The sequence below is a fragment of the Lissotriton vulgaris genome, chromosome 12, assembly GCF_964263255.1.
Source record: "Lissotriton vulgaris chromosome 12, aLisVul1.2, whole genome shotgun sequence".
Classification (NCBI taxonomy): Eukaryota; Metazoa; Chordata; class Amphibia; order Caudata; family Salamandridae; genus Lissotriton; species Lissotriton vulgaris.
This window is the reverse complement of record NC_141700.1, coordinates 186551282-186569289: the sequence shown is the minus strand read 5'-3', so window position 1 is coordinate 186569289 and position 18008 is coordinate 186551282. Positions and strand designations below refer to the sequence as shown.

The following is an 18008-nucleotide window of genomic DNA, read 5'->3' as shown; positions in this document are numbered from 1 at the left end:
CGTGAATATCGCTGAGAATACACCGATATTCACGCATTAGCGACAAAATGCTCTTAGCCATGTTATCCACCTCCCATTGGATAACATGGCTAAGAACTGGTCTGAGCAGGCGTCAGTTTTTGGCGATAGCGGGTATTTTTCCATCGCTACGCCTGCCTTGCTAATAGGCGATAGCGATGTTAGCGACTGCTTTCAGTCGCTAACAGGTTGGGTACCCCCACTTTGCATGTCATTAGCGATAAATATCGCTGACATGCAAAGCGGGCCCCAAACCGCTCGCTATCGCCTAAAAGCTGTTGCTAACAATAGTTAGCAACAGCTTGCTAATATAGCGATAGAATTATCGCCGCTTAGCGGCCGAAAACGGCCGCTAACGGCCGCTAAACCGGCGATAATTGCCTATCGCCCACCCTTGGTAATATGCCCCACGGTTTTTCTTCCGAAAGCAAAATTGTTCTATTTTACCAAGCAGTATTTTAAATACTGCTAAAATAAACAGCAAGCCAAAAGCATGTTTTAAAATAACACGACGTATTTAATTACTTAATCACAAATTCAAGTTTCTTATTATCAATTCGATTAATTATAACTCTGCATGCTCTTTATTTTGAGCAGAAACTGCGTTCATTTTTTCCGGCAGTGTCTTGCTCCAGAACGTCATTCTAGGATGATGGAGTTGTTTTCCTATCTTCTGTTGTAGGCTTATCTCAAGGTATTGCTCTTCAGCGTTATACATTGGCCACTCCGCTAATCCATCACCATTGGGATTTCTGTAAATAGAATATTAATATAAGTGATATATTTGAAAACAAATATTTTCAAACTAGTACCAAGGAGATAAAAGCTGAGTTGTTCTGGCAAAAGAGGCAGCAGGATATGGATGTACAAGATGGAGTTGGAAATGGGAGTGCTGCTGTCAATGGTATGACACTGAACTCAAAGGGATTGTGAACAAATCCAAGCATCAGACAAAGAACATGTGTAGCAAATGAGTGAAACACACTGAGGAAGATTGGTAGGGGTATAGTATGTAGCTGGTGATGCATTTTGGCACACACTGTCGCAAATATATTACTAATGCGCTGTGTGGTAGCGCACTCATTTACACAGCACATTTTCCATTAAAATGTTGGACCAGTCTTACTGATCTAGAGCACAACCGATACTGCTTGGAAATTGGGTTTTAGTGAATATTTACCATTTGTGCATCACCAAGTAAAGTGCCTTTATTAGTTTTGATTCTATTCAAATCTTTGTTTTCGTCATACAACAGAATGACAAAAAAGCTCTTCTGTAGTCCTTTACTAACTGATGATATATCTTGAGATATGTGTACGGTTCATTTATAGGCATTTCAATTTTGCAGTGCTCTAGAATAATACATCCTGCAGCCTTTCCTTTCACACCAGCAAAATTTTCAACTGTTAACTTTTACGAAATACTCTCACTTTGCAGTCAGAGAAAGAAAACACTAATTTCCATGTTAAAAGAATAAACAGCAATTGGTCAGAAGACCTAGCCTGATATTTGACCTCTGATCTTCAATCTGCAGCAAATTTGACAATATAAAACAATATCTAAAGCTATCTTTATTGCTCATTCCCCATTGGAGTTCTGAAATGGTTACTTTTGGAGTGCTGCAGCACCACCTCCACTCCTACTTTCAGTGCTGATGCCCTCAATATGGGTGGCCTGGTTAATTGCAACATATACTCTATAGTGACGTATATAGGGCATGTCTAAAACATCCATCTAAATTATGTATTTTGTGTTGAAACATTTTATACTAATTTTGTAGGTGTGGAACAGTAGAATGTGCAGCTCATATTCAGATGTAATGTCAACAAAGCCGTATAAACCTGCTGGACTGCATTTAATATATTAAACTGTTGTTTACATTTGGATGGTTTTACCTCATACATAGTACCAGCGACCCGTTTATCCAGCAGGCGTGCTAGAGGCAGCTTAACCACTTTAGTGAACTTGGGTCTTAGCTGTAAAGTAGTTGTATTGAAATTTAACTCAAAGACTGTTTTGGGTACCCTTTTATCTTTCACTAATAGTTGTGGTTTGCTCCTTATCAGTTTTTATAATGCAGCCACATCTAAGAATGAACAGGATGCTGTAACTAGTCTTAAATCCTTCATAGAAGACTTTTATAAATCTGAACCTCCATTCACTGTGTTCATGTTAGCCAGGTATTTGAATCTACATTCATGTTGTACATGTCTCAAGAATAATGAACCAGACCTTGAACACGTAACTATCGACCATTTACATTTCAAGCACACTCCCCAAGGTGATTCTGTTATTAGTTTAATTACTGAGCTCAACCTGATTAATATAATGGATCTTAATCAGTGTCGCAGGGATTCCGTGCTCAGACACAACTGTGCATAGAGGCTTGGAACTTCAGTGAATTAGGGTGTGCCAAAACTCACCTTAGTACCCAAACTCCCCTACCAGACTAGCTACAGTGTCTCATTGGTTATCACAAACTCCCAATGCTTAGACAAACCAGAACATGAACTTAGTAGACCTCAGGTAACGTGAAACACATGAACACTCTTTCTTTATACAATAATTTCAATCCAGAAGAGTAAAAGAGGACACGTGCACATTTGAAATGTTTATTCACTAATGCCGTGCTCTCAAGCGCAGTATCTTAGCCAATACAAGCAAACATATTATAAGAAACAAAGTAATCAGCATAGTCACTAATCCATAGAACACAAACGGTGAAAGCATAGTATTATGCTAAAATGAATAGGGTTTAACAAAACCTAATTCTCACCCTCCCTAGCTAGTATATTATATTATATCTAAGAAGGTCTCTTTTGGGTTTTAGCAGAGCGGCCCTATACCTCCAGATCCTAGTGGTAGGGGATCACATCATCAGCAACCAGCTCTCTGCATGCGAAGCACCATCAAGTGTGTTTGTATGCTCTTTTGCAAAGCAATATAAAAACGTGCCTAAAGCCAGAACTTGGCTGCAGCTGCATGTATGTTATGTCTAGGGACGTGCGAAGATCAGTGCTCATAACAACGACTGTAATGAGATATCCTTGAAGGTTTCAGAACTCATTGTACAGACACAGCTCGCCAAGCAAGGCTGATATCAGTGTAACAACATATTATTCTCGTATGAACCGAAAACATTTTACTAGGCTCAAAGCTAAAGCAGCAGAAAGGAAAAATTGCGTTTAAACCCACAAAAAGCTCATGCTAACTTAACACAGTAATCAGGCTACATCTATCCATATATCATCAGGAGAACTCAGTTGAGAGAATACCCACGTTTAAGGGGGAGGTCATAGTTCTATATTAGATTACATCTTTGTTTCTTCTTGCTTATCCTCAGTTCTCTAAGAATTTAAAGTCATGTGATACAATTTAAGTGATTGTAATCACCTAACGGCTGTTTTTCTATGGGACAAAAAAGTATAGTACCTTTATGTAAGGAGCCAACATCTCTGACTGGGTATTGAAGAAGGGTACAGTGGGCCTCTACTTGTCACCTCAGATTCTGTTCATTATTTGCTTTCCATCTGCCAAGCTAATTTCCATTCTTGTCCTTCAGAGGAAGAGTCGATGCATGGTATTATAAAGTCCTTTTTAAATATTTGTAGGCTTCGTAAAACAGCACTTCGTAAAGTAGGTGCGCCTTCTGCGACCCATGAAGGTAGATGGTTTCATAGAAGGTGCTCTAAAGCTCATAAGGTTCCATGGAGTCTCCTGCATAAAACACTTCGGTGCCAGGAGAAGGTCAAAAGAGACAGGGCAGCCTATAGTTTGTCCTGCAATGATCGTAAGACCCATCTCAAAGAGGAGGCCTGGGAGAATCGTCTGACTACTAGTCAGCAAAGTAACAGTGCTGCTTTTTGGAGAGTGGTAAATTGTCCTCTCTTTAACAGCAACCACATTTCTAATCAGGCATGCAATATTACATCACAAGCTTGGGTTGATCATTTTAAGACCATCTATAGTAATGCGGAAGAGGACAGTGAATTAAAGGATATGAGGGATGGTCATTTAACTGTTTTTCAGTTTTCCGAGGTCACTGCAGCCATCTCTAGACTTCCACTAAATAAAGCCCCCAGGCGACCTTTTTCAATCCTATCGTGACCTTTGGGCCACTTTATTATCATTGCATTTAAAATCAGCAATCAATGGCCCCCTCCCATTTACCTGGTCTCAACCAATAATAGTCCCTGTTTTTAGAAAGACACATGCACGTCTGTGATTCCATAACACCTTAAAATATCTGTGCAAAGCCACTGAAAACCACAACCTTTGTAGATATCCACCCAAAAAGATTCTTCTAATAGAGGACTCTATCTCGGTATAATCTATATTCTCCTCGTACCTCCCTCGCTTGATTTCATGGCACATGAGGCAGTCTTGCCATCTGAGACACCAACCCTAAGGTTTACAACAGAGTAAAAGTCCTGCCATGTTACCACTCTTGTTTTCTTCTGTCTTTGAGAATTACCAGTAAAACATGTGGTGGCAGAGGCAGAGTCTCAGCTGCTTTTCTCAATCACTACTTTTTATTAATCTTGCCCCTTTCCTGGCTGCGGGCAAATTTGAGCATGACAAGAACAGCCGGGCAGTACAGTTTTCCTGGATGGTGGCTAATTCCGACAGCTGCTGAAGCCTCTGTGATGGAGTCTGGCTGGTTCTGAGAGGCTTTTTCTGCCTTTCCAGGGCAGGGAGCAGCAGGATTACGCTGGATCAGCGTGAGGCAGTAGATGGAGCAGTGCTCTCTGTGGCAGCCAGCATGGTGGTAGGTAAGAATCTCTGTTAAGTCACCTCTTACTTCACATACTTATTCCTTTATGCTGGGTACAATCATTAATTGACTAATGGTGGACACGTCCTCAAATTCTATAGGTGACACTGTTCAGATTGGTCTTCCTCTGGGTTCAGCTAGGAAATTTAAACAGGGCCTCAATTATTTTCCTTACGATTTCTTGGCTAACTATGGAAGGCGAATGGTTAATAGAAGGCATGTATTTTCTTCATCTTCTGGTGATGAGGGTCAGAATCGGGCTAGAATGTATAAATTGGAGGGCCATCGCTCATTCTCTCCAGGGACAGTTGACACAGACATTTCCTGCTGAGATCCAGGACATGATTGAGGTGGCAATTGCAAAGACAATTGCTAATAAATCTAAACAGAAACTTAAGCAGGCCTAGGGTCCTAAGGCTTCTTGTTTCAGATGTGCCTCAAAGCTCCTCTCCTTCTTGCCCTGAGACTCTGACAATTTCATAAGGGAAATATGTCAGAAGAGAGGAGATGTGAGACATTCTACATACCACATCAGAGGCAATTTAGGATTTCTGCCTTTTCTGTTCGATGGCAAGAAGGATGGATTATTCCTGCATTATGCTTTACCCATGCCTTTTCATGGGAAAATAAAAGGGTCATCAGGTTAACAAAAGGTTTGAGTTTCTCCTCTAAGATTTTCCCCCAAAACAAGGGTTTTGGGGGAAATTATTCCCTCAACTGGTCTCCAATTTCTGGAGACCAGTTGAGGGAATAATTTACGAGCATTCAGGAATGGAATGTGATGGTTTAAGGGGGCTTGAGTATGTTTAGGAGAGGTTGTGCTATAGATTTTTAGATAGTCCAACCGAGACGGGTCTCATCCGAACAGTTACCAAAGGACAAGAAAAAGCAGGAAGATCCGCTTGCAGGGGATCAGATCCTTTTTAAGAAGAGGGCCATCATGCCAGTTCTAAGCTCAGAACAAGGTAATGAGGCCTACTCAAATCTTTTTCTCGTCCAGAAGGCTTAAGGATGCTTCAGGCCAGTTCTGGACGCGAAGTGAGTGCACTCTGGGGTAAGGACGGTTCCCCTTCAGATGATCACCCTTCACTTTATAGTTTATATGATAAACATCCAGGACTTTCTTACCTCGCTAAATTTACAGGGTGCATATTTGCACATTCTCATGCACGAAACCTATCAAACGTTTTTATGATTTATGTTGGAGTATTGCCATTACATATTCAGAGTACTACCTATCGGCTTAAAGTCTTCTCCAAGTGAGTTTCTCTCCATGGTGATATGCAACTAATGGTAAGCTGCGTTGAATTTAGGGGCAAATAAAAGCAAGAACAACTGACGTTTCTTAACAAAACTTGTCAATTCAGGGGTCGCAAAAGCCATGGACAGACGGTATCTAGATGTGAAAATATCAGTACCACTTCTTTGCTGAGTGAGCTGTGGGCACTGATGGAGAAAATGGGAGTTGAGGAACCTTTGATTTTTCTTCACCATAGGCTTCACGCCTCCACATCTGTAACTATCAGATATGGCACAAATGGTGAAAAACACTAGGCCTTTTACATCAACAGAGGGCGTCCGGCAAGGATGCATCTAAGCCCGATTTCTCTTTATTATTTGTACCATTGGCCTTGATGCTTTCTTGTCAGATAAAGATCTTGACTGTCCACGCATTAGGGGCACCTGGGTTCCGCTTCTTTCTTATGCGGATGATACTGTTTTAATGACCCTAACGGCAAATGGCCTTCAAAAACCTCTAACTGCATTTTCTGATTTTATGTTGTCATTCAACCTAAAGGTTACTTGACAAAATCTTATGTTATAGTCTGCGGGCCTTAGATAACTAAAACCAGAATTTATGCTGTGGGTACAAAGAGGATTGATAAAATGCATAATTTTAATTATCTAGGGAATCTTTTTAACAATAAGCTGAATTGGGATCCGCTTGTCACTACAAGGATGCCCAACATAGGTAGGGTGGTTGAGGGACTTTTCCATTTTGCCTCCAAATTGGGACATAAACCGGTAACCGAGCTAGTTACACTCTATAAAGCCAAATGGACACCTGTGGCAACATATGGTGCAGGCGTATGGGGGTATCATAACAGCCGCCAGTTGCAAATCATGGAAAATGAATACATAAAAAGGCTACTGATGAATCCAAATAGTGCCCCCACAAGCTTTAGTCAGTATGAGTTTGGGCTTGATTTTGTAGAAGATTGTATAAACATTGCCCCCTTACTTTTATGGGCCAAAATGTGGTTATCAGAATAGCTGGCTTTCTCCAGAGAGATTATTAAAAGATTGTCTTAGCCTCGATGGCGCACTAAATATTCCCTGCCTTTGATTTGTCAGGGATAGCTTTTATAAGTTAGGCCTGGGACATTATTTTTATTGTCCAGCCAGTATCCATGAGAATGCGAAAAAGATAATAAAAGAGGGGCATTCCACAGGGGCAAACACTTGCCGCTCTCATCCTGAGGTAGCAGACCCTCTTTGCTTATTCCCCGCTCAGCAACAATATTACTTAACGTTCACTACAAATATCCAGACACATTTTTATTTAACAAGATTCCATTTATTGACCATGCATTTCTTAGTAGCATTCCCGAAACAAACTGTGTGGGTAGACAGCTTGGTGCCCTGACCTTGTGACAATGTGGCAGCCCAAAGCACATCGCACTTTATGCTATGTTGCACTCTTTACAAAGAGCCTAGGAGAAAATGTTTAGTCCCAATTTCAAAAGAAATTAGGCCATGTTTTTATATTGATGGTTTTAATTATTTGAATTTTCTGGCTTCTGGTTTCCAACTTTATTAAAGTTGCAATTCCTATTAGTAAACGGTATTAGTAGTTGTAGTTGAACTGGATTAGCTAGATTAGTCATCGTACATTCTAAGGGGTCGATTCCGATTCGGGAAGGAAATTGTTGTACCCGACACATGCCCATTATTTTTTCTGACTGAATCATACACACTCCTTCCGGATGTGCAAGTTCGATGCGATGTGTAAAAGTTCCTAACAATTTGGTCGGGTAATAAACTCTACGTACGATACGGTAGGAAAGGAGCCTGTCGTGTCAGACTCATACGTGGAAGCATCGAGAGAAGCTAAGTGACAACCCGAGTCAACAGACACGACAGACTGGTCCGCGAACGATGCCACTTAGTCCAGTATTAAAACAGCAGATTAGACACGTTCGCTGCAACGCCTCCAGCCCGTTTTTCGTGTTCTGGTGCGATTCGGAGCATCGATAGGCCTTGTCCGAATGCTGAGACTTGTGGGAAGCAGAGCCCTGTACGACGCACTTTCAATACGCACCGTACTTGCGTGTCCGGAAACGATGTGTACTCCGTGTTTCCTGACCCTGATAGGTACTGACATAGAGCACACATCGGACCCAACGATTCAGTCAGATTTTGACTGGAATTCGCATCGTACTTGCACGTTAGGAGATAATAGCTCCGGATACAATTCGGTCATCTGGTAAACCTCCGAATAGCATTAGGAAGGCATTTTTTCCTGAATCGGAATCGACTCCTTAGTGTCTAGTTTAAGATTGATTTTTCGGTTTCGACCATAAATGGAGGCTAGCCATTGGGAGACAGAGGCTGTCAATCACGCTTTCCCCTGAAAACGCGATTCGGGGGCGTTTCTCGGTCTTTTTTTAAGCCCCGCCCCTTTGTCCTGGGCCGCGCTGTCATTGGCTGCCGGCCCGGGACACCCCCGTGACGTCATTCCCCGGGCCGCGCTGTGATTGGCTGGCCGGCCCGGGACCTGACTTGTTTAAAATGGTTGCTACTTTATCACCAACAACGTGCGCTCCTTTTTGTGCAGGGGACCGCTAAGCTTTTTTGACACGCAGCCCTATCATGAAATGATTAGATACCTTATATTGGAACAAGCCTCTTGTGCACAATGATTTCATGTTTTGGACATGTTTTAGTTCGAATAAAATGCTCCGAATTCGTAGAAAAATGTTCAAAAGTTGATTCTTCTTTTTGTTTTATTTTTATTTTTTAAATGTTGATACCGACCTAATGGCTATGCAGACCAATGTGTACAATCTCTTAAGAACGCCAACATATATCTACCTCCCTTTTCTCTCTCTCTATCTCTCCTTCCTTCTGTCTCGCTCTCTATCTGCGTCTCTATCTATCTCGCTGCCTCACTTCCTGGGACTGTTCTGCGTTTAGATACATATGTGTGTTTATATTTTTAATACCCACATACTCTTGTTATGGACGAGCAACTTATCAACTGCGTTGATTTCCTAAACAGTGGAGAGTCCGGCAGGTGGTTTTGCTGAGGAACTCTGTGTATGTGGTCCCCACGGGGAGAGAGAAATCAGCCATCCAAGAAATACTAGCCCTTCCTCGTGCATTTGTTTCCACGGAACATAGGAAAGCCGGCATGCAAATATCAAACACTCTTTAGAAATAGCACTCCCTAGGACAAACAGGTGGAAATGGCTGTTTTCTCGCCGCATGGATTTTCTTGGAAATGGAGACGTTCGCCTGCGTCTGGACATATATTCGCTGTAAAGTACTAACAACGTGTTCCCTATGGTGACTGCCTGCACGCCGCAGAGCTCTTTCTGCAGGCGTTTATTCAGTGATTTCTGCCAGAGTGCAGGCACAGACAGGCACGCAGTGTAGGGGAGCGTAAATGTGTCTCAGAGGGACGGACACTCGTAAGCCCTGGCGATTCCAAGTAAAATATCAGGCTAAAATCATAATGTACAGGCAGTGTCATTATGAACGCGAAGAACAGGGGGAAATGGCAGATTTCACCTGGAGAAACAGTTTATATGACAGGGAACGGGTTTCACAACCACCCTTAGAGTTTCACTCGTGTGCAATGTTCCAAAACTTACACAGGTGAAACCTCTTGGTTCTGCAGCACTGTGGACCGGGGTTCATTTGAAAAAGAAAAAAAAGTCTTCCCTGCCACGTACCACCCTAGACATAACAATGAAGAAAGGGCAGACGGAAACCATGCCCTGTGTGGGAGGAGTTGCGCTTCAATGATTAAGTTGTTTACTGTGCAACATGGAAACTAGAGTTCTAATCCCGGCTTCCCACTCGAACACACTGAGTGATCCTGGCCAATTTACTGATTTTGCTCCCCAGCATTCTCCTTAGCTCCAATACTTTGATATACCCGAATAATTAAGATTAACTTACACACATGCTGAGTTACAATAGCATGCTAATGCTATTTCTTAAGAATGGGTAGAACAGTTTACCGGTGGGTACATCACCCCGTCGTAGTGTTGCGATATTCTGTGCCACAGTTAAGGAAAACAAAGCAGGCCAGGCACGTGGCACTAGCAAATTAATTCAGGCAGGATAATGACAATTTCAAAGCTTTGGTGATTAGAGGGCGAGGAGGTGCGATGGCTGAGCGTCACATGACAGACCAAAGGGACAATTGGACGTGTGTCTGTGGGGAGAGCGTGTTGTTAAAAAGCTTTCTATTGCTGCATCTGAGAACCACAGTTTTTTTGTTTTTGGGGCTGTGTGTATTGTAGAGGGCGTTTTCGATTGTGCCAGGAAAATAAGTTGCACAGTTTTGCAAGACCGATGTTTCAGAGATGCACGTGCAAGCGTATTATGATTTCAAGGATCCTTAAACGCTGTTCGTGCCTTTGAAACTTGCATTCCTGCCGCTATCTCAGCCTGATGTGGTGTTTTTATCCTATTTCACATGGAATGTCAGCCATCTTTGTTCTCCTGCCGTGCCTTTTGGGTGGTGTTTTTCAGTCTGGCCTGTCATGCTTGTCTTCTTCTCAGCAGATCTCCCAGCAGACATGTCTAGCACGGAAGGGGCACGTGCGCCTAATCCAGGCTTGCACACACATAGCAGGTTTATTTATTCTGGGATGTCGATTGTGGGCACGTGCAGAGTGAATCGCTCTCTTCCGGCTTTAGCAGCCACCATTGCTGTTTCACCACTGTCAACTTTAAAATATTCTATCCCAGGGCTATAAAATCTCATTTTTCTTTTTCACTTGACAGTATTCGCTCTTCACTGAAAGTAGCCACATGCTTCTGAGAAATATAAGCAATAACAGAGATGCTGCTGGGAGCATTTTAGGTAGGCAGCAAACTGGGCACACTTTGGAAAACTTAATTCATGCATTTGTGTGTATGTGGATGGATTTTCAGAAAGTAGACAATATAGGTGTTTTTTTAAGGAAACTGTATGACAGAGTCCACTATTGTATATATTTTTTAATGTAGCAGTCAATCTTCAAATCTGTATGTGGCTTTTTACTGCACTATTATGAGAACTGTTCAGTGCTTTTTATTATTATATTACAGATGTTCACGTTCTGGGACCATGATTAAGCTATTGCCATTGTAAATGACAATGTCATTTATTGATCTGTTTTCAAAACCAACACGTAAATAAAAATGTTGTCATTTACAATGCCAATAGCTCTAACTTTTGCAAAGGCGAAACCGTTGCATTGTAAATGCTTGTTAATGATTGTATTCTTTTTACCCTACTGTCACCTCCCTCTCAAAAATTGAACTCTATGATTCACCTTCCATGTTGTTTTGTAAACAGGTCATTGTAATTATACTGCTGATTTTATGTACTTTTATGGCTCTCTTTCTTTAAACCGAATAAAGTTACTTTGAACTTGAGTGAGCAGATTTTGGCAGTTTTTACATACCAAATATCATTATGTAGGTGGGCAAAAAAGTTGAATTTATGTTATTTCAAATTGTAGTGATATATTTTTCCCCCCGCTTTTTATTCTGTCCTAGCAGTTCAGCTTTTGTAGCAAACACAACACTTGAGTGAAGATATTTCCATGAAAGAGATCACCATGCACTGTACATATATTGCAACTGTCCAAAATTGAATTTTTGCTTTTGCAGAACCTCCATATATGAGGAAATTACATTTGCCACCACACTAAGAGAATAATAGTAAATTAATTTGTAAATAAGGCTACTTAGTTATGTAGTTATCTTTCAATGTTGACAAAGATTTTAATAATAATTAATATGTGTAATTTAATGTTTTCTGAGTTATTGCTGCATACAAACAAACAATATTCTTTCATAAGGTACTATGTTTAGCTGTAATATGCATGACGGAGCATATTGTTATCAATGGTATGTGAAAGAGGCATAGAAAGTCAAGGCCCAGATTTACTAAGTTGTGTTACGCATTTGTGCCACTTTTTTGATGCAGTTATGATGCAAAATCTATTTTGGCATTTATTAAGTCACACAACGTCGAATTTGTGTTGCTTTCCCTGGTGGTATGTGACTTGGTAAAAAAAAGTTAAAGTAGCAACATAGCTCTGCCCTGCATTATCTTGCCCATGAGAAACACTACATAGGTGGAGCATTGGTTGTTCCCGTGTCGCAACCCATGTATTAACAAGGGTTTGCATCAAAATGGGGCACCTACCCGAAGCTGCTGTAATGAGGAGAAATATGTTTATTTCTCCTTGTTACTTCCCCTTGGCATGTGTGCTGCATTCTGTAGCATACATACAAACAGGGATACACTACTAAGAATATTTTTAGTGCCGGAAGATATCCTTCCTTCATAAAAACATTTCTAACCATAGATCAGGCTCACTTGCCCCATGGTGCAAGGGTGCCTGCATTGGCGGCAGGCGGCCAGAAGTACTCTAGCACTACAAGGAAGCATCACATTTTAGTAATTCTGGCCATAGTGACTGTGAGTTGCTGGCCTTTCTCGCTCCGTGGGCCTTATTTATGAAGGCCTTGCGCCACCGGTGCGTCACTTTTTCCCATGTTAAAAGTGACGCACCGGCAGCGCAAGGCCTTCATAAATAAGGCCCCTTGAGTGTATGGAAGAAATAAGCTGAAATTCCTCTAAAGCGGCCTTAATCGAGACCAAAAAGTGGCAAACGGTGATCAGAGGCCTAGAGTATTATACAGTAGTACAGAAAATAAGGATTCTGAAAGTTTTCTTTGCAAAGTAGAGAGTAACTCTTACCCAGTCCTTGCGAAGTTGGCCCAATATTTCATCATTGTCTTGCTAAGGTCCTTCTCATCGTCAGTTGCAGTGCCTGGGAGACAATATCATAAAAAATAACTTCAAACCAAGGTATAAAATGTAGGATTGCAGCTGAATGTTCCTATTTACTTCAGTCTTGATTCAGAAAACGTTTTCATGTCTTTGAAATGTGTTATTATGATATTCTTGAGGAAGCACCCGTTTAAATTATTAACACAAATAGATTTCATACGCAGCTACTCTACACTCAGAGACAGTTCTCTTTCAGTGCGACGCCACATCTGTGTTGTTTTCTAATCTAAGATTTCGTTTGCCCAGTTAATAGTTCACATGGGAGGATATAGTCAGAGGCAACTATTTACACTTCAAATTGCTTTAACTACTTAAATACCTTCCACGTACTGACGATAAATACCAAACGTGTTTGAACTTTGTGACATACCCAGTGAAACCTGGTGCTAATCATTCCATTGGCTGCCATGTAAGGCACGTTAACCATCTGCTTCTTAAGCTTTGTCCAAAGAATACCGGGGCATAGTACCAAGCAATAGCGATAATTATCGCTATTGCTTGGTTAGAGACAAAAATTTACCGCTGAGCTGCGGCGATTTTTACCGCAAATAAACCTTGGTATTACCAAGGTTTATCGCAAATGCGATAAAAATCGCCGCAATGCATGAATATCGCTGAAAAGTCCGCGATATTCATGCATTACCAAGCTAATGCTCTTAGCCATGTCATCCACCTCCCATTGGATAACATGGCTAAGAACTGCTCAGGGCAGGTGTTAGCTTTTGGAGATATTTGCGCTTAGCGCGAATATCTCCAAAAGTTGGTAATAGGAGATAGCGATGTTAGCAACTGTTTTCAGTCTCTAACATCTTGGCACGCCCACTTTGCATGTCATTAGTGATAAATATCACTGATATGCAAAGTGGGGCCCAAGATGGTCGCTATCTCCTAGTAGCTGTCGCTAACTGGTGTTAGCGACAGCTAGGTAATAGGGAGATAATTTTATCTCCGCTTTCTTGGCCAAAAAAGCGGAGATAAACCCCCTTGATAATATGCCCCACCATTTTTTAACATTCAGAACTGGCAAACGTATACACAGCTGCTGAAGGAAATCATGACATGTCATAAAGCATTATGTTTTGCTGACTTGTACAGGGGCATCTTTTTTTATGTAAAATGTTTTATCTGTTTGGCGGTTTTAGTCTTCATTCAAGGGCATATTCTCAAAGGTCAATCTACACGTATAGATGTACTACTAGTACATTTACTTTTACACTTTTGAGCAACTTTACGACTTTGGGCTATCCAAATGATTTAAGTGTAAAGTTAGTCAAGAGTGTGGACTTATATGTCTTCACTGCCTGAAACGGGGTGCATATTTAAGAGTGTAAAGTTACTGCTACCAAAAGGGAGGAGCAGTGTGTCAAGCACCACACATGGTCAATCACTGATACGCCAACACTCTCCTCTAAAAAATAATCAGAGAAGGGACTTAAAACTTTACAGGCAATAATGTTTAATTTGATTTCTAAAATAAAATACTGAAAAAAGAAATCAATTTAATTTAATTCTAACACACTATCTAAAAATAAAACATATTTAATAATTTGTTCTAACATATTTGACTATCCTATTTGAATTTTAAAAACTAGTGTACCATTATTTTTTATTGAAATATAATTACATTACCTCTATTTAATTCTATGCATTTTTTTTAATAATTATTAATACATAACAAAAGATACGTGTTTTATTCATTAATACATTAATAAACATGTTTTAATTTTAGACACTTTTTAACATTAATTTAAATATATTTATATTTTTAAACAGCCTAAATATTTGTATATAATTTAACATTTTTTGTATGGGGTTTTATTTTGATTCCCTACCTCTATTATTTCTATGGGAGGATGATGCAGTACCAGAGGTTCACCATTTGAGTACATACTCCAACTCTGAGCTGACTAAGCTGAAGTAATTTTACTACGGTTTTGGGTCCTTTTTGGCTGTAGCAACTTTAGAAGTGTATTTTGTGAGGGGCTTACTCTTTAGTGACTTGGTTCATATTCGTCCCTAAACCCCTCCCTATAGTTCTCTTTACCCCTTCCTTGTTCCTTTCATACCGTAACCTATTTTGTAGTTAGTAAGCCCTCATTTCCAACCACTCCCCCGATCTCTTCCACATTTGCAACAAATTAGTAAACTTACTTGTGTGAGGATCTCCTATAGAAAAGCCAAGGGAACTGGAGATTTACACTCATATGCTTGTATGCTTGTAAATTGCATTTTGTGCTAAGTAAATAATACTATTGTAGTGCTACTTTACAGACTACAAACTGCAATTTGTAACTCAAGCCCTCAGGGTTACAAATTGAAAAGAGTTGGTAGCAGCTATTCAGAATCAAAATGGTGCACCAGACTGCAAACAAATGGCTAGACAGTTGACAATATTCCCAGTGTCACACTGGATGGTTTTAACCCATTTTGCTTGTTAGTAGATTTTATAGTCACTCATCAAAAATCCTGATACGGGCATTATTCTAGATTAGTATGGCCTCTCTAAAAGTTTAGTCAGTGACATATGGGCATCTATAGTTCTCAGGAAGCCATCCTTGTGGTCATGTGTTGTGTATCTTAACTTAACTGTAAAATAAAATGTTTTACATTTCTAAAACTTTTCATATCAGAAGATAGATGAGCCAGTGTTGCTTGCTCTCTTGATTTCTTTGGGTATCTAGCTTTTGCCATTTAACTGGCTTTATATAAGAATATTTGCCCCTTTATTTGTAATAGAAATGTGTTAAATTCAAATTTTTATATTGACAACATAATTATATGTTCTAATGAGACAGAAATCCTACTGCAGACTCCTACCACCATCTTAGGAATGGTTAAGAGAAAGCTTTCTGGGAATTAGAATAGATACAATTGCTAATTTGCAGGTGGCCTTAGCTGTGTTTAACATCTTGTTTAAAAAATGGGATACATTAGATCTTAGTAAAGAGGCCTAAGAAAAACTGTTGAGATGGTACTTTTCCCAAAATGTAGCTTTCTCCTTCAGGCTCTCTATGTATTCTGATTCAATTTTCCTTAAGGAAGTACAGTTGGATATATTTTAGGTCATCTGGGCATCAAATTTCCTACAGCTATCCTCAAATCAATCAATCATATCATTTATAAAGCACACTACTTACCCTTGAGGGTCTCAAGGCGCTGGGGTGCTGCTACTGCACAAAAAGCCAGGTCTTGAGGTGTTTTCTGAAATTCAGCAGGTCTTGGCCTGCCATAGGTGGGTAGGGAGGGTGTTCCAGGTCTTGGCAGTGAGGTGGGAGAACGATCTGCCGCTTGAGGTCACTTGTCGGATGCAGGGGACTGTGCGAGGGTGAGGTTGGCGGAGCGGAGCGGGCGGGTGGGGTTGTAGAAGCTGAGTCGTCTGTTGAGGTAGGTTGGTCCGGTGTTGTGGAGTGCCTTGTGTGCGTGGGTGAGGAGCTTGAAGGTTATCCTCTAGTTGAAGGGGAGCCAATGCAGGTCTCTAAGGTGGGGTGTGAGGTGGCTGCGGTGAGAGATGTCGAGGATCAGGTGTGCTGAGGCGTTCTGGATGCACTCAAGCCGTCTCAGGAGTTTGGCCGAGGCTCCTGCGTAGAGGGCGTTTCCGTAGTACAACCTGCTACTGACGAGGGCCTGGGTGACCGTTCTTCGCGTTTTGGTGGGGATCCACTTGTAGATCCTGCGGAGCATGCAGAGGGTGTTGAAACAGGAGGAGGAGACAGCGTTGACCTGCTTAGTCATGGAGAGGGTGGAGTTGAGGATGAACCCTAGGTTGCGTGTGTGGTCGGTGGGTGTTGGAGCTGTTCCCAGTGCGGTCGGCCACCAGGAGTTGTCCCAGGCCGACGGGGTGGATCCGAGGATGAGGACCTCTGTCTTTTCTGAGTTCGGCTTTAGTCGGCTGTTCTTCATCCATTCGGTGACGGACTTCATTCCTTCGTGTATGTTGGTTTTGGCTGTGAGGGGTCCTTGGTGAGGGAGAGGATCAGCTGGGTGTCATTGGCGTAGGAGACGATGTTGAGGTCATGTAGTCAAGCGACGTGGGCGAGCGGTGCCATGTAGATTTTAAACAGCGTAGGGCTGAGGGACGAGCCCTGAGGTACGCTGTAGATGATCTTGGTGGCTTCGGACAGAAAGGGGGAAGACAGAGGTTTTGTGTTCTGCCGGAGAGGAAGGAGGAGGTCCACTCCAGGGCCTTCTCTTGGATTGCAGCGGCGTGGCGGCGTGTTAGTAGTGTGCGGTGGCAGACCATGTCGAAGGCGGATGTCAGGTCCAGGAGGATGAGGGCCGCTGTTTCTATATTGTCTAGCAGTGTCCTGATGTCATCGGTGGCGGCGAAGAGGGCAGTTCGGTGCTGTGGTTGCTGCGGAACGCCAATTTGGACGGATCCAGGATGCTGTTCTTATCGAGGTAGCGGGTAAGTTGTCTGTTGACGGTCTTTCGATGATCTTCGCCGGGATCAGGAGCAGGGAGTTGGGCCGGAAATTCTTGAGGTCCTTGGGGTCTGCCTTGGGTTTCTTGAGTAAGGTGTTGATCTCGGCGTGCATCCAGCTCTCCGGGAAGGTTGCTGTCTCAAAGGAGATGTTGATGACTTCCCAGAGATGGGGTGTGATGGCTGTGCTGGCTTTGTTGGAGATGCGGTGTGGACATGGGTCTGGCTGAGATCCGGAGTGGATGGTGTTCATGATCTTGATGGCGTTGTTGTCGTTGATGTTGGTCCAGGAGAGTATGCAGTTGGTGCGGGTGGTGGTCGTGGGGGCAGAGGTCTCCGTGGTTGTCGGGTCAGTCGTGGCATTGAAGCTATCGTGGATGTCTGCGATCTTGCGGTGGAAGAAGGTGGCCAGCGAGTTGCACAGGTCTTGCAAGGGTGGGATGTCATTGGTGTTGGAGCTGGGGTTTGAGAGTTCCTTCACGATGTGTTTATTAATGGGAAGATGCACACTTTTAGAGTTAAAGCTATTCTGCTGGTCAGCTCAAATGAAGAGAACCAACATTCTTTGTTGTGGAGTGGCCGGAGGATGTTCCCTTCTGGGATATTAAGGGGACTCTCGAAATCTGGACAGTGTTATTAATAGTTTATTTTCCAGAAAACAAATTCTTTGATTGGGAATGATAAATAAATCACTGTGGGACTATAGATAT

At 41.9% G+C, this 18008-nt stretch overlaps 1 protein-coding gene across 3 annotated transcripts in view; it reads right to left on the bottom strand.

Moving 5' to 3' along the window:
* Positions 1–510: 510 nt before the first annotated feature.
* Positions 511–18008, bottom strand: part of LOC147673797 (fatty acyl-CoA hydrolase precursor, medium chain-like) — a 342888-nt gene continuing 325390 nt past the window's right edge. For 2 of the 3 annotated variants that reach the window (XM_086947712.1, XM_086947713.1), the window contains exons 13-14: positions 12786–12858; positions 511–770 (exon numbers count right to left, since the gene is read on the bottom strand). In XM_086947712.1, the coding sequence (XP_086803838.1) occupies positions 584–770; positions 12786–12858 (260 nt within the window). In that variant the 3' untranslated portion in view covers positions 511–583. The remainder of the gene's footprint in view (positions 771–12785; positions 12859–18008) is intronic. The other variant, XM_086947714.1, reaches the window with a different exon arrangement.